Source organism: Vipera ursinii (genome assembly GCF_947247035.1).
Source record: "Vipera ursinii genome assembly, chromosome: 2".
NCBI classification, from domain to species: Eukaryota; Metazoa; Chordata; class Lepidosauria; order Squamata; family Viperidae; genus Vipera; species Vipera ursinii.
The window spans coordinates 203,108,411-203,124,116 of NC_139513.1; the positions used below are offsets into that span (position 1 = coordinate 203,108,411).

A 15,706-nucleotide genomic window follows, 5' to 3' on the forward strand; every position below is an offset into this window, starting at 1 on the left:
CAACCAGAATGTTCCCATTCATAAAGTAAATTCTGTATAATAATGCTTTAGCTTGAGATTAATGGTTTTCATTTTGATCCAACACAAATCCATTCCCTCAGCAAATGTTACAGAGGCAGCAGATGAATGGATGCATTTATTTTGGGGAGTTTTCTGCACCTTGAGAGATATAAACAGGTCCTAGAGGAACATTCCCTCCAATGTTAGAGACTGCTGGCCGGAATATCCCTCTGCCACAGGCGGGGGATAAATAATGGGCTAGAGGAGGTTGCGAAGGTGAAGGCAGGCACTTCGGGCAACTTTCCAATGTAAATTACATGGAAATTAGACTTCTGTGAGGCCAAAGGCCTCTTCCAAATGGGGCAGTGAGGGATTTAGTTAACATAACACTTGTGCTAAATGAAGCGGTTGACAGAGCTTTCAGCAGGCAGGTCTGTGGCTTTAATTTACCATGAGAAAGGGAACAGCCTCCAGTTTAGTCCTTCAGGAGAGGAACTCACACACTCATGAATGTGTGGCCTGTTTTTCCAAGCCACTGAAATTTTAAGTGTTGACATTCTTGGACCATGTTATTTTTTTTTAAAGATTGTTTAACTCCTGAAAAAAGATTGGTTAATGTCTTTTAACTCCCTTGGAGGTGAGAATTTTTTCCCCTCCAATTTTATTTTTATTACTTATTGTATATTGTTACTGATGCCTTATTCCTGTTCAGGATGCATAATCTCACAGAATAATATTCACAAGTTACTAGAAATGATTACATTAATTAGCTGGACTTTTGAGATTCTTTAGCACTTTTGAAATGGTGGTGGTGAGGAGAGAGGAGTTTTTTTGTAATTTTTTGAGAGAAGCACAGATTTTATTATTATCCACTGTGGACAGAAATCCTGGGATTTGGTTCAGCAAATTTGAGGGCGCCTGGTTGGGGAAGACTGCCTAACTTAGGTTTGCTAGTCTTTAGACCCTTACAGATCTCACAATGTTCTGAAATTTATAGTTCACCATCTGTTGACAAGTTGAAGGAAAAAAATTAAGAAAAAAAATAAGCAATGGTAAGACAACCTGGAGGAGATACTGAATAAAAACATGAGGCAGAAAAGGAATATGTTTGTACATAAGGCAAGGTTGTGAACCCAGCCAGCAGTTAATTTTGGGACATTTTTCAGGGGCTCAGCAAAGGCTATTTTTGCTGTGTGTCTGGGTCACATAGAGTGGTCTATTCTTCCTTTGGTAAATTGGAGGAGCAAAGGAGTATGGAATAGGATTTGATAACCAGACCTGTTTTCTTGTCTTCCTGCAAGAGGGCTGCTTCTTAGCAATCCTGTCAGGACAATTATTTGTTCCAGGATTACATAATAATAAAAGTTCAACAAAGATAGGTACTGTAATGGTATGCGAAATTGATTTTGGGAGACAGGAGGAAGAGCTGTGGATTGGACAACCATCATGTAAAAGATATATTAGTCCCCAAAAGATTGGAGAGCATGGGAAGTATTTCAGAGGATACCCTTTCCTAGTTTTCTGGAAAATAAAAGTAAAGAAGGGGAGAAATATTTTCAATTTTGCAAGATTCCATTGATGAAACCTTATGATAGAGTTAGTACTCATAATTGTATTTCTTGTCTAAACTACCTTGAAGAGCTAACAAGATATTAGTTCTGTTCAAGTTCTACTCAAGTTTCCATACTTAATTGGCATAGTTTGTGTGTGTGTGTGCATGTGTGCGCATGCAACCCTTAAGCCTTTTTAAAGAGAGATGTTTTGTACTTCTACAAAACTTGGACTTTCCTGCAACATATTAATTCGGAGGGACGCGGTGGCTCAGTGGGTTAGGATGCTGAGCTTGTTGATCAGAAGGTCGGCAGTTTGCCGGGTCGAATCCCGAGTGCCGCGTAACAGAGTGAGCGCCTGTTACTCGTCCCAGCTTCTGCCAACCTAGCAGTTCGAAAGCACGTAAAAATGCAAGTAGAAAAATAGGTAACAGCGTTCCGTGCGCCTTTGGCGTCTAGTCATGCCGGCCACATGACCACGGAGACGTCCTCGGACAAGCGCTGGCTCTTCGGCTTTGAAACGGAGATGAGCACCGGCCCCTAGAGTCGGAAACGACTAACACGCACGTGCGGGGGAACCTTTACCTTTACCTTTTTATTAATTCGGCCTTCTTTTTTCTCAAGATACGAGAGATACAATGCCTAGCTGAAGCTACCGTATAGGTGGACAAATCAGAATAGGCTTGTTTCAACTGAACCAAAGGTTCAAAGTGCAGTTTTGGGAGTTGCCAGACCAATGCATCTGGAAATCACCAATTGGTATGGTAGGTATACTGTACCATCAATTGGTATGGAGGCATATAACCACTAGATGGCAGCAAAGAGATATGAGAGATCCCACCCTCTGGACTCTCTGGTGGTCATCTGTATATTTACAGCCTATGGTAAATCCATAAACCACCAGCCTCCTCCAGTTCAGCTTTGAGATTAGGGCAACTGCTCTTGCTCCATATGTGAAATGCTCTGAACCTGAGATTTTTTTTTGCCCATGGACTTCTGTGGACCAGTAGATCATCTCTCCCCCAGCTCCTTCATTTTCAGTTGGACATTTAAACATACCTGCAATTGATACGAAATGTTTTACTGTCTGCATGGGTATCAGATACAAAAATGTTGTCTATTTTGTAAAAGGAAGAGCAGCCAGGGTGAAAAGTTTTCTTTTCATAAAGCATCTAATTGATGTTACATGAATTTTGGACAAGAGCACTCAGCTTCCTCTCTTGTAAAAGCTAGACCTCCCAATCCTGTCCTCCCCCCCCAAATCTGTAATTGTTGTGAGACTTAATGAGGAGTACTTGACACTGTCTGTTGATTTGATGCTTGATGCATCAGATCCATAGCTGAACACTCCTCCCCCCCCACACACACCTTTCCTGCTAGATTCCAAACCAAAATTCAACCTTGGCCTGGCCCAGACATAAAGCTGCCAGAATTTGCCGAGTGTTGGATCTTTGCTAAACCCATGCTTCCAGGTTTTCTCCTAAGTGTCCTGGATCTGAAGGAACCCTTGTGTTTGGGAACAAAGCATTGCACTGCTGGTTCCACCTATTCCCACTTGGGAGTAAGTAGGGAAGAATATCGCAGCATGAAAAGAATCTCCCAGGAGATGTGGAATAAGCTGCCAAGAGCAGCCACATTAGTGCTGACACGCGCCAGACAAAGGAGCCCAGATTCTATAAATGAGACGGCAGGCTGGGATTGGCATTTGGCTGGATTGTAAGGAAAGAGGCTCTGGCGATTTGAAGCTGAAGACCCAAGGGCTGCGAAAGGCTTGCCGACTTCAACTGCTGTGAATATTTCTCTACAGCCAGCCTGTGCTGTTTGGAAAAGGTAAGTTGCGGACTGCTCGTATTTGTTTCCACCTTTTTTTCCAGCATTTGGGGAATTTTGTCTTCTGAAAACTTTCCTAAAGAAAGGCACGCTCAGGGTCTTCAGGTGCACTACAAGCAGCAGCATTTCATGTTTTCCTGGAAATGCCCTTTGCCCTCACTGCATGTTTGGTTTTTGTTTGTTTAAAAGTGAGGACTCTGGTCTTCCCTCTTTTGACATGCGTGATACAACACACACACCCCTGTGATCTTGCTTAGGCGATGTAGGAAATGCCTCTGCTTAACAGATGATTGCCTGCCTCAATTATTTTTCACAGTTGTTGTTGGGCTGTAAATGCTGTAATTACAGACTTAACTAGTTGTAGGTCTGAATAACATCCCATAAATGAGTACATCAAGATAAAAGAGCAAATTTAGGAAATCACATCTTGAGCTTTAGCTTAAAGCTTAAGCTTTATAACCTTTTAGATTTTGTCATTCATTGCATATAAAATGAACAAACAATCAAGAAGCGACTAAACTGGAGAAGTTATATATATATGTATATGTATACACACACACACACACACACACACACACACCACTGTGAATTCAGTATAATATGAAAGGTGTATTGCTTTAATTCACAGTTTACTAATTCTTTTATGAGCCTGTCTGCTCATTTTATTATTTTTTAAGATGAACCACTTTTTTACATTTTTCTGTGAAATCTTGCTTAGTTCATAAGACAAATTTGTATATTTAGAGTATTTCACCTAAGCTTTAAATTATTCCAAATTTGTAATGCGGCATTTCATATAAATTCCTATAAAGCTGTCCTGATGTTAAAACCACTGTAATAATGGCTCTGTATGAAATGAGTGCTATCGAATGCTACTGAAACAATGCCAATTCTTTTGGAGCATATTTCTCTATTACATTGGAAGAATTGGGTACTTCTGATTAGAATAATAAAAAAACAACCATATCTATTCCATCAACAATTTTGAATTGATCAAATTTAAAAAGTAAATTAATAGCCCCCAGGCTATTAAAATGACAACCAAACAAAACTATATTTGGAATTTTGCCTCACAGCATGACAGCAATCAAACAAAATCCATATATATTCAAAAGCCATTTTGATATTATGGCCAAAAAAATGGCAATGCAGAGGTGCTAATATAATCACCAACAGCTTAGATTAATGGAAAAGCTTGTCAAAATATTTGCCTTATAGCAATATGTTACTACAGGCACATAGGAATTTGCTGAATACTGTATATGCCACATATTTTATCCAGTCAAGAGGGATGATGATTTCAGCGAGAATGATTTAAGCACATCTTTAATTCTCTCCCTGAAACTGATCAGCATGAACAAGAAATTTAACATGACGAAATCTTCTCAACACCTTTCCCTAATGCTTTGCTCATCAGAATTCTAAAACACAAACCTGACCTATTCACACACACACACACATGCACACAAAGACACTTCTAGAAGTATATCTAACTGAAACCTGGTGCAAATGGCAAGGTTTGCAATCCAGACAGTGCAAGATACCACATAAAAGCACTCCTGCTACTCATTGCTCTGCTAAGGAGAAGCAATGTCAGGTGACCCAGTAGTAATTTTTATGGAGAAAAGCATGAACGGGAAGGGATTAATTCCTATCTCCTATATCTTGGTCTTGATATGAATCCCTTCCACTATACACATACCTGAAGCTGAAGTTTGCAAAACTCTTAAACAAAGTATTCTTGTATCTTCATTGTCACTTTTTGTTTGATTGCACCTAGGCTGAATTTACATATGATTGTGGTATGTGTATCTTTGAGGTTAAAGTTAGTCTGGTTTGAAATTCTGCTGTTGGAGACATAGGTAATTGTTCCCTGGAACTACTGTATATAAATAGCTTCTGGGGATGATTTGGTTAGAAAAAAGGAAGAAAGAGTTAAACTACTTTTTCTCTACATTGGGAGCGTTGGTTCGTTATTATCCCACTCTTCTTTGTTCAGAAATGCTTTCCTCTGCATAATTAATATTACTTTGAGGAGGACTGCATGCTAAATTTGATTTATAGTTTACTTTTATATGGATCAAAGAATGAATTTACAAAAAAACCTACTAGAAACAGTGAAGAAATTATTTTTGAATAATCTTTTTGAATGATTGCTTCCTTCTTTTTCGTATAGCAAATGTTATTTTTTTTAAAAAAAAATAGCTTGTTTTGCCAGGTTTTTAAAATTGTTATGTTTCTGGTAATTCAGATAAAAGCAGGCCATTAGGTAAATTTAAATATCACTTTGAATGAAGTTCCATTGATTTCAGTAGTAACTTATTTGCTGCATGATTGCTCTAATCCCAAATTCTGCAAGTTTTTCTTTTTTTTTTAAGTATGCCATGGTAAGAAGTGGAGGCACAAGTTCTGAAGCCTCTGACTTGAAGAAAATATATTTATTTTTTATTTTGGTTGTAGATTTTAAAATGCAGCTGCTTAAAAATTTATCCTTATTATTTGTACCTAATTACTTTTATTCCTTGTTTCTAATTAAAATGTAAATTACGTTAAGTTTCCGTGTGTTCAGATCAAGATAGAATAGGAACGTAATTTTTTTTTAAAAAAAATCATGCCTCAAGAGCTGACCCTACGAAGGATGGCTAAGACTGAAGCTGTGATTGGATCGGATACGGAACCCGTATTCTCAGTTTGATAGTGTTTTACCAACAGAAGAGGAGATAAGTAGTTCAGAATTGAATTGTGGAGTCCTTGGTGCCCTCTGAGATGGTAGCTTGGCTGCTGGCATTTCATTACCCAACAAGGTAACATCGTTAGTGTTTGAAGCGAGTGGGGTCTACTCTTTAGATACAACAGCTTGCCCTGTCAGAGTTAGTGCAAGTGTTATTTTCTTAGGGGAGGCATTGTGTTCTATTTCCATTCTTCATGAGGATAAGCAGGGGCTTCTCCAGGGGGTTTCAAAGGAGATGTAGATGCGGGCCATCCTTCTGTGTGATCCCAGGCATGGATCAACATTTTCCTTCCCAGTCAGATCATTTGCTGACTCCATGGGCCAGTCTCCCTGGATTATTGTTCGGGCAGAGCAGACTCCTCCCCACCTTGGCTTGCTTGGATCCTCCCAGAGTGCTTGAATCCTCATTTGGGTGGCTCTCCATCTGCCTGCCTGCCATTCGGCCCAAGGAGTTCTGTCAGCCTTGCGTCCTTAAACATAGGGTGCAGTCATTGTTAATGGTAGGCCCCTGTGACGGTGCTGCCAAGTGTACCTATGCAGCATGCCATAAACTAACCCTTTCCTACCTTCTCCCGACTTCTCCTGCTAGGGACCGTTAGAGTTGGGGATACGTTTATTCACATTGGTGAAAGTCTGTCACTCGAAAATTCGTAAGTAATGTCTATATATGCTATGGGTTTTGTGGTTGTTGTTGTTGTTGTTGTACATTATCAAGTTGGTGTTTATTGTTAACTGAGCATACACCTAGATCTTCTCCAGAACATCTGTTCCTAACCTTGTCCTTCAGGTCTTCGACTAAGTAAACCCATCATAGCTGAAACTGAATCCATCCCACCTTATTGCTGGCTATACTCTTTTCTTCCACTTTTTCCAGCATTAGAGCCTTCTCCAGAGAGCTAGGTCTTTGAATAATGTAGGTGAAGTAGGATAATTTGAGCCCGGTGATTTGTGCTTTGAGATAAAACTCTGGGTTGTTTTGTTCAATGATCCATTTGTTTGCTTCCTTGGCTGTGCATGGTACTCTCAGGACTCTTCTCAAGAAAAGTTCAAAACCGTCAATCCTCATTTTATCTTGCTTCTTTAAAGGCCAGCGATGTGATTTTTCCTGATTATTAATCACACTGTGATTTTAAATTGCTTTCTGAATTTTAAAAATGGTTACTTTTAATTGTTTATGAATTGATTCTTTGCTCGCAAAAGCTGCTTTAAGGAAAAAAGTTCTTGGGATGTATCTTTTAAGTAGATATGCCTTCAGTTGAGTTAGAAACTTTTTTGTGCTTGAGGTATGTTTTGTATTGAACAAAAGAACTAAAACAGTGTTGGGATTTGCGGAGAATATACAATTCTTTCTCATAGATGCTGCCCTAAAAACATTCAGCACAAATTCCCTTGATCTGAGTCTTCAGAAAGACAAGTGGGGAATTCCACAAAATTTATTCCTTGTTGAAGACACACAACAAAACACCCTTTCTTCCAGAGATTCCACTATGTGTCCTTCCTTGAGTAACCAGTGCTGTTCTTTAAAATATATGATAAATAGGAAACAGCTTCCCTTTTAGGGCTACAAGGGTTTTGTATGTATATCTGTTGGATCTATTTCTCCTCCCTGACTGCTTTCATTCCAACAACAATCAAAGACTCCTCGGACTGTTAAAAATGTTTAATTTTTACGTACATTATTACCAGTCAGCTAAATGCTGCTACAATATTTTTTACTGAACCAAGAAGCAGAAAGAAGTAACTAGTTCCTTCTAGTTTTGGCATATTTTTGCCCTATTTTGTAACAGAAGCAGATAAAAGGCTTTTAGATACTCTGTTTTCTTAATACAGGAAAGCAAGGGGTGCTGCCACAAAATGGTGCAATCTGAGTGTGTTGCTCAGCCTTCTAAACAACTATGCTCAGTCTTCATTATCCATGCACTCAGTTTCCACAGATTTGCTTATAGGCTTCTATAAACATTTATGTAGCCCATTTTTAATTAAATATGGGTTACATGCATCTATGCACAGCCATGTGCAGTCAGGAAAAAAGAGGCTTATTGTGCGGCTTCAATACAAGCTACACTAATGGAAACCACTTTCTTTTTTATTGAAAAGTTTTACAATACATTTTTTAACAAAGCAAAACCCCTCCCCACCCCCTCCCCTCTCCCCAACCCTCTCCAACACCTCCCTCCCTTCCCCCTCCCCCCTCCCTGACTTCCTAGAGCTCAATACAGGGTATAAAAATACAAACAATCATAATCTAACTTATGCAAACAACAATAAACTATTAAATCTATCGCACTTTAACTCTTATAAACTAACTACAAGCAATATAAATATCACATCAATACTTATTCAAATGCTAGGTGAAACTTTTTAGTCCCATATTTATTCTGGATATAATCAATCCATCTTCTCCACTCCACAATATATCTCTGATGCGACTGGTCTTTCAAATACGCTGAAATCTTTGCCATTTCCGCCAGGTTGGAAACTTTTAAAGTCCATTCTTCTATAGTCGGCAGTTCTTCCTTCTTCCAATATTGTGCTACTAAAAGTCTCGCTGCCATATGGAAACCACTTTCTTGTTCTCGCATTTTTGTTGCGTTAAGAAGTCTCCACATCATTCTAATAATAGGTCCAACACTTCAATAATCACAATTTCCATTTCTATGGCAGGTCTTCAAGAATGTAAAACCCATGGACAATGAGGATTGAGTGTGTATTGTATGTTCATTTCCATGGCATTTCATTCTGCTCCATCATTGCCATCTCATCCACATTTATTTCATTATTCTGTAGTCTCTGACCAGGCTCATTTCTTAATTTGTGCTTTCTTAATTTGTTCCATCTGTATGTTATTTATTTATTTGGATATTCCGTATTGTTGTGGCACCTCTTTATAGAGGTTCAGCGAGGTACCGTACCATTTTGGTTCCTTTGGCATTTAGACCGGAATCAGTTTGGTGCACTGTTTAAGATATGAGGTTAGAAACCCAGAGACTGTCAGGACCCACCTCAATCCACATCTTAGGAAATAAGAACTCTTGGATGCAAGTTTAGTCCAAAAGGAAAATGTTTACTAGGATGGAATCGATTGTGGCAATACAAGATGGAATCTAACAAAGTTACATTTCAATCCTATATAAAGCATTCCCATTTCAGCCCCTCCCCTCATCCATTTGGTCAGATGTCAGGCCCTTCCATGGGAAAGGGAACTCTCCTTGGTTTTATGGTTATTGCTTCCTTTTGTTGTAAATGAAGATGCAATCCAGATCTGTCTCTCCCCCTCCCTCCCCCAGTTCAAATGTTCCCTGTTGTTTGAAGATGCCTAAAGTCTATCCTCTCCCCCCCCCCTTCGGAGAGATGGCAGAATCCCCAGAATAAGCACATTGTTCTACCTATACATTTATGAAATGTGATATAAATGGATTCTGACATTCGGCTCTCCTTTCAGAAAAAAGATGGGTCCATCTGTGGGGAAAGAAAACATATAAATGTTAGCCTGGTTTGTTCGGATATTCTGTATGAAACCTCTTAAGCAACTTAGGTGCTTTAACATGGAGTTTGTTAACCCACAATGAGTTCCAGTCCTCTCTTAGGCATAAAGCCAGCTCAGTGACCTGGTGCTAGTCTCTCTCAGCCCTAGGAAGAAGGCAATCACAAACTTACTTCTGAAAAACCTTGCTAAGAAAACTGAAGAGACCAGTCCAGACAATCTGTGAGAATCCGACATCATTGAATGGGAGAACGAAAAAAAATAGATAGCAAAATATATTATTTCCTCATAAATAGCTACACAGTCCCTCCCCCCCACTCTTTAAGTGATGAGGTTTTAAGAGGTTTGGTGTGCCAACTTTGTTCTTGAGAAGTACAAGCTTTATGTAAGGCTTGGACCTGGGTGGTAGTTCTGGAGAACTTCCCTGTCTGTTTTCTGGCTGTCATATAAGCCTTATTGTAGAGGAGTCTTGGGAATCCTTGCCTGATGTCTTTTTTGGGAGGGATTCTCCCTAAAAAGAAGACACGGGCCTGAATTGTTGGGATGCTTCTCTGCCAGTAGAAAACCCAACCAGACTTTCCAGCCATTCTCTTGGTGTGCCATCTGAACCAATACAAAGAATATATGCACAACACTTTATTAGAATATATTGCATGCTGTTAGCGTTTAATGAATACACTGAGATACTGCCCTTCAAATAAATTGCTTTTAGAGTTCACAAGCAATATTTGTATAGCACAGCCTATCTCAATCTTATTTACATTAATGGAGTTGTAAATTGGCCATTATTCATTCTTTTCACGGTGCTTCTCAGGAGTAACTTAATTTAAATTCTACATTCACTACAATTATAATTTTGAAATTCAGCCTCACAATAGAACAGGGAAGCAGAATAACAGCTATCTGTGAGGATTGGTCAGAAGACCCCAAATAACCAACCCTAATTTAGGACATGTTGGAGTCTCAATATTACTTGAAAATTACTGCACGACTTGGGAATGCGGTATATACTGTAGTTGCTCTGTAGTTTTCTGATGGGATAGAGAAATTCTGGCAAACTCAAAATTTCTGGGAAGTGCAGCCAGGATAAATGGTTTGGGTTTCATGTCTGGTTGCCAAAAAAGTTCTCCTACTCCCATCTTATGAAAGAGCAATCAGGAACAGCTCTTTATGAAAGATACCCAAGATGGAGAGAGAGGGTATTACTGTTTGCCGACCTTGTTCAAATGTCAGAGATACAAGGGTGCATTTTTTTTAACAGGCCATCTAATGGAGGAAATCACAAAGGCTGCTATTTGCTCACAGGGCTTGTATTGACAAAAGAAGAGCACCAAAGAAAGAAAGCGAGACAGCTTTTGCTGCCCTTCTACAAATATTGCTGCTTACACTGGAGTGCTGTGCTAATGGGAAGTTACAGACTTTTCATTTACTACAGTATTTAATGTGTTTATGATGCATATTAACTTGGCACCTAAGCACGTTAATTTGATACCTAAGTAAAAGGAGAGGGGTAGTGTCATTCTGGATTTCAGTTATAATTATTTGTTGACTTGTTTAATTCTCCAGTGGAATTAGTGAACCCAATTGCGCTGCTCTGCACTGGTCTTATCCTTTCCGGATTAATCTTACACATCCATGTAATACTCTGTTTTCTGTTCTGATTGTATAAATCCATGTAGCAGAGTTTATAAAGTAAGGGCAGCCCAACCTTGGCAACTTTGAGACTTGTGGACTTCAATTCCCAGAATTCTCCAGCCAGCATGAGGAATTCTGGAAGTTGAAGTCCACAGGTCTTGCAGTTATGGTTTATAACTCTGGTATGAAGCTTTGTCTAACTACATTTTCCCCATTAGGGCCAAACCTGGTTCCCTACAAACCAATTACTAATGACTGTGCTCATGTTAACTTCCATTATCCTCAAAATATTGATAGCAGGCAGGGAATATCATAAGTCAATCAATCCTCCTGCCAGTTGACCAATTGCGGGTACAGAACATGGCACACCATAGAGCCATTTTCTGCTGCACCTGTTGGCATTACGAAAACCCTTGGATCTCCACCCAATCCATAAAAGAAATAAAAAAATTAAGCCCCATATCCCACATTTTCAGACCCCGCTGTATTTATCCACTTTTCTAGAAAATCTCTAGAGTTGCTAAGAGAGAATGCATACTATAAAGCTGCTAAGCCATATTTTCTCCGCTGTATTGAACAGCTCCTGTGAGTTATGGCTGTGAAAAGATAACATTCAACAAGGCAAATTTCTCATTGACTCTAATTGTAGCTACATGCTGCTGTGATGGCTTGAGAGGGAATACGTTTTAAATAAACAGAACACACTTTTTTTTTTCAGGTGGGAGAACTGATCAGGAGTTGGGTGTCGATTATGTAAAATAAATTTGCTCAGCATTTAGAGTTGTCGTTGGCATTCTTATTACTAAATTTTTGATCTATCCAGGGCTTTTTTTGTCATAGAACGCCCAGAACGGAGTTCCAGCACCTTTTTTGGATGGAACCTTGTAGGCTAGGCAAGGCGGGTTGTATGAGGTGTGTGAGTTCCGGCACCTTTTTCTTTTAGAAAAAAAGCACTGCATCTATCTATCTATCTATCTATCTATCTATCTATCTATCTATCTATCTATCTATCTATCTATCTATCTAATCTAAAATGAAAGTGAGAATGGCAAACAAACCTAATACTTCTACCTCCTGTTTTCCTCTTCAGCAACAACCTTGTATAGTAATTTGGGCCAAAAGAGACCGATTTGCCCCAAATCACCCAAACAGCTTTCATGCTTAAGGAAGGACTAGAAACCATGGTCTCCTGGTTTCTAGGCTTAACCACTACACCAAACAGTCTCTCCGAATGAACAGCTGTCTGAACTGTTTTTTGTTTTGCTTTGCTTTGGGTTTTTTTTGTACCAGAGGTGATTCTGAAGCAGTGCAAAACTGTCATGTTTCTCTGACAAGAGAACCCAGAGCATGCGATAGCCTGAAGTGTTTCTCGTAATTCAGATAATTTTTAGTAATTTACTACTTCATGAAGATTGGTACATCTTAAATATATTCCATTTCAGCAGCAATTCAGTGTCAGCTGCTATTAAGCAAATATACTTAGCTAGTAGAAGTGAGGGAAAAACAAGTGACAAACCTGAATGCATGGCCTACCCATTTGTTATTGTTTAAGGTCAGTAACAAATCCTAATTTATACTAAAAGTTGTTTAGCAACTGCCTCTTTAGGAACCACAGGCAGTTATGACAGTGACGAAAAAGTAATTTTGTGACCAATTCTTGCATTTGTAACAAAGGTGAGCAAAGGAGAGATGAAGTAAAATTGTAAAGCAAAGGAGAGATGAAGTAAAATCATAAGCATAGCAATGGCTTCATTCAACAACTGCTTTGCTTAAAAAAATGAGCTGCCGGTCCCAACTGTGGCTGCTAAAAGAGGACTATTTGTACGCTTTAAGAATCTTGGGCACATGTAGTTACCCCTGAACAACCCTTTGGTGAGGAACACTAGAAACCTCTTATATGTAATGCACAATATCCATTCAGAAGCTGACCTTCAGTTTTATCATGGTTTAAACATCTGACTTGATTTTGTATTTTCTCGCATTTCCCTGAATTTTGCCTTATGAAGCATTCTGGAGAAATTCTTTACGGACGTTTTGCTGGAAACAGAAAAAAATGATTTAGTGATTTATGAATTTGATTATTAGAAAGGGTAAAATATGGGAAGAAGGGAATCATAATGTAAGTTAAAGAGGAAGGACTGATGATAAATTTATTTATAACTGCTGTGGAGATTGAAAGCCACTTCTTTATTTTTTTTCCTCTTTTTCTTCCTTGTTCCTTGCTTTGCTTATTCGCTATTTTTCCCCACTCTTTTTCTCCTTCTTAAATTTGCATTGCTTTTATGACTGTACAAAATTCTTCCATGAAAATAAATTAATACATCTGGAGAATGCTTATACATCCCTTTGTGCATGTGAGTTGGTCTCAATAAAGGGAACACCGTGCTTTTGGCATAAGGAAGCTAAGCGATCTACAATACCTACACTATGTCTACGTTTGAGCATAGATGCTACAATTTTAATAGTATTCTTTGCTTAGAATCTGATTCCTCTGAATATATATGCAAGGGGAATGCTACATTTGTCTCAGGTAGGGTATCTCTTGCTGGGGGGCCAGTGGCGTAGCGTGGGGGGTGCAGGGGGGCCCGGTCGCACCGGGCGCAACATCTGGGGGGGCGCGCTCGCAGTCGCAACTCTCTGCCCCTGCCTGGCTCACTCACTCTCTCTCACTGCAGTGCTGGCTGTGCGAATCCGATCCGAGCCGCCGGGTCGCCGCCCACTGTGGAGGGGGGGTGCCAGGCGTGCGGTTAGGGGGCGCAAATTACTTGCCTTGCCCCGGGTGCTGACAACCCATGCTACGCCACTGTGGGGGGCACCGTTATTAAGAAGCTTTCATTTTCAACATCAAGTACCATAACTCAACTCTTGGAGTCACACCTCCTACCTCATGGTTGCAGCTGAATGAACTGTTTTGCCCTTTTATTATGTCTTTTCTAATGTTCTCCCAACTCCTGTCATTCTTTTCCTAGCTCTTCCAGTCTTGAGGATGACCAGAAAAATCTTCACCAACAGCAGGGAGAGGTGGAGGCAACAAAATGTCAACAGTGCCTTCGCCAAGCTGAGAAAGCTGATTCCCACCCATCCTCCTGACAAAAAGTTGAGCAAGAATGAGACTCTTCGCTTAGCCATGAGGTACATCAACTTCCTCGTCAAGGTCCTTGGGGATCAAGGGCTGCAGCAAACAGGTGTGAATCCACGAGAAAGGATACTGGGTCTGTTCCAGCAGAATCCACATTTGGAACGCATGGAAGAACTGACTCTCCTTGAAGACTCTGAGGTCCCTTCTCCCAATACAAGCAGCAACATCCCAGAATGCTGGTCAGAGACATCATCTCCATAATCAGTCAGTCACGACAATCATCCTGATTGTAATTTGATAGTTCCCCTTGATACCAGTTGTGGTAGTTGTTTGCTTCCATACAGTGTTTATCTATTTATTTATTTATTTGGTCCATCCTGGTCTTTTTAAACTCAAACGTACTTCATGTAAGCTTTCCTGAGGAAAAACATGGCTTCCAATAATGAAAAAGAATTCCAATGGCCTAATTGGCTATAAAGGGCTTTGAGTCCAAGGGACTTTGACTGGGCCTACTGAATGTTGCCAATGGACCTTGCCCTTTATTGTGACATACCAGTGAAAATTGCCAGGGTCAGTAGTTGGTGGCTGAGTGACAGTGTAAGTTTTAAAACAGCTGGCTAGGAGCTCTGGGAATCTCAGTTTCCGTTGATCTGGCTGCTGAATTGACAAAAATTAATTGAAGACCTAAGTCAAACGAATTCTGCAGTGGTGCATCTTCTCCTATGCAAACAAATCCCTTTCCACTTCCTGTAACACCATAGTGAGTAACCTATTTGTTCCCTACTTCCTTTCTTAAGGAGAGAAACCACATAAATTGAGCAGCCACATTTACAACTACAACTGTGAGCATCTCATTGTATCCATTTCAAGAGATGTGATAATACTGCCTACTATAAATTGGGTATTGTACACAACTATAAATTGTGAAAGAAAATATCTGGAGCTCTGGAGCCAAGGCTACTCATTTAAAAAAAAATCATTTAAGATACATTAATATCAAAGTTAGTTGAGCACTGCTAAGGTCCTCTTCTCCTTTGCTCACAAAGCCCAGGTCAGTGCAATCTTCATGTTAGGATGTGTGCATTTCATTTACTATTTTTCCTCCACTATTTGTCGAAACCTGAGGTAGATAAAAATTTAACTAAAACAAAATGGATAGGGACAACATCTGAGCAGGTGGGAGTGGATTGTGCCCACTATGCTTGCTCAGATATAACCAACAGTGGAATTTAGTTATTTCTGAAATATTCAAAGATGCCTACCTTAAAAAAATATGGATTTAAGTATTATTTCAACTGGATTTGTGATGTGAGGAAAAAACTCTTAAATTTGGCTGCAATTAGACTTTCCAGAACATTTGCACAGATAAAAATAACTAAATAACTTTAAAAGCACAG

General features: G+C 39.6%; 1 protein-coding gene across 1 annotated transcript; it reads left to right on the forward strand.

The window, feature by feature from the left end:
* Window positions 1-14,216: 14,216 nt before the first annotated feature.
* Window positions 14,217-14,570, forward strand: TAL2 (TAL bHLH transcription factor 2; the record flags this gene model as incomplete). Its single annotated transcript, XM_083353482.1, has 1 exon — window positions 14,217-14,570. The coding sequence occupies one exon, from the start codon at window positions 14,217-14,219 to the stop codon at window positions 14,568-14,570; it is 354 nt and encodes a 117-aa protein (XP_083209608.1).
* Window positions 14,571-15,706: the final 1,136 nt, after the last annotated feature.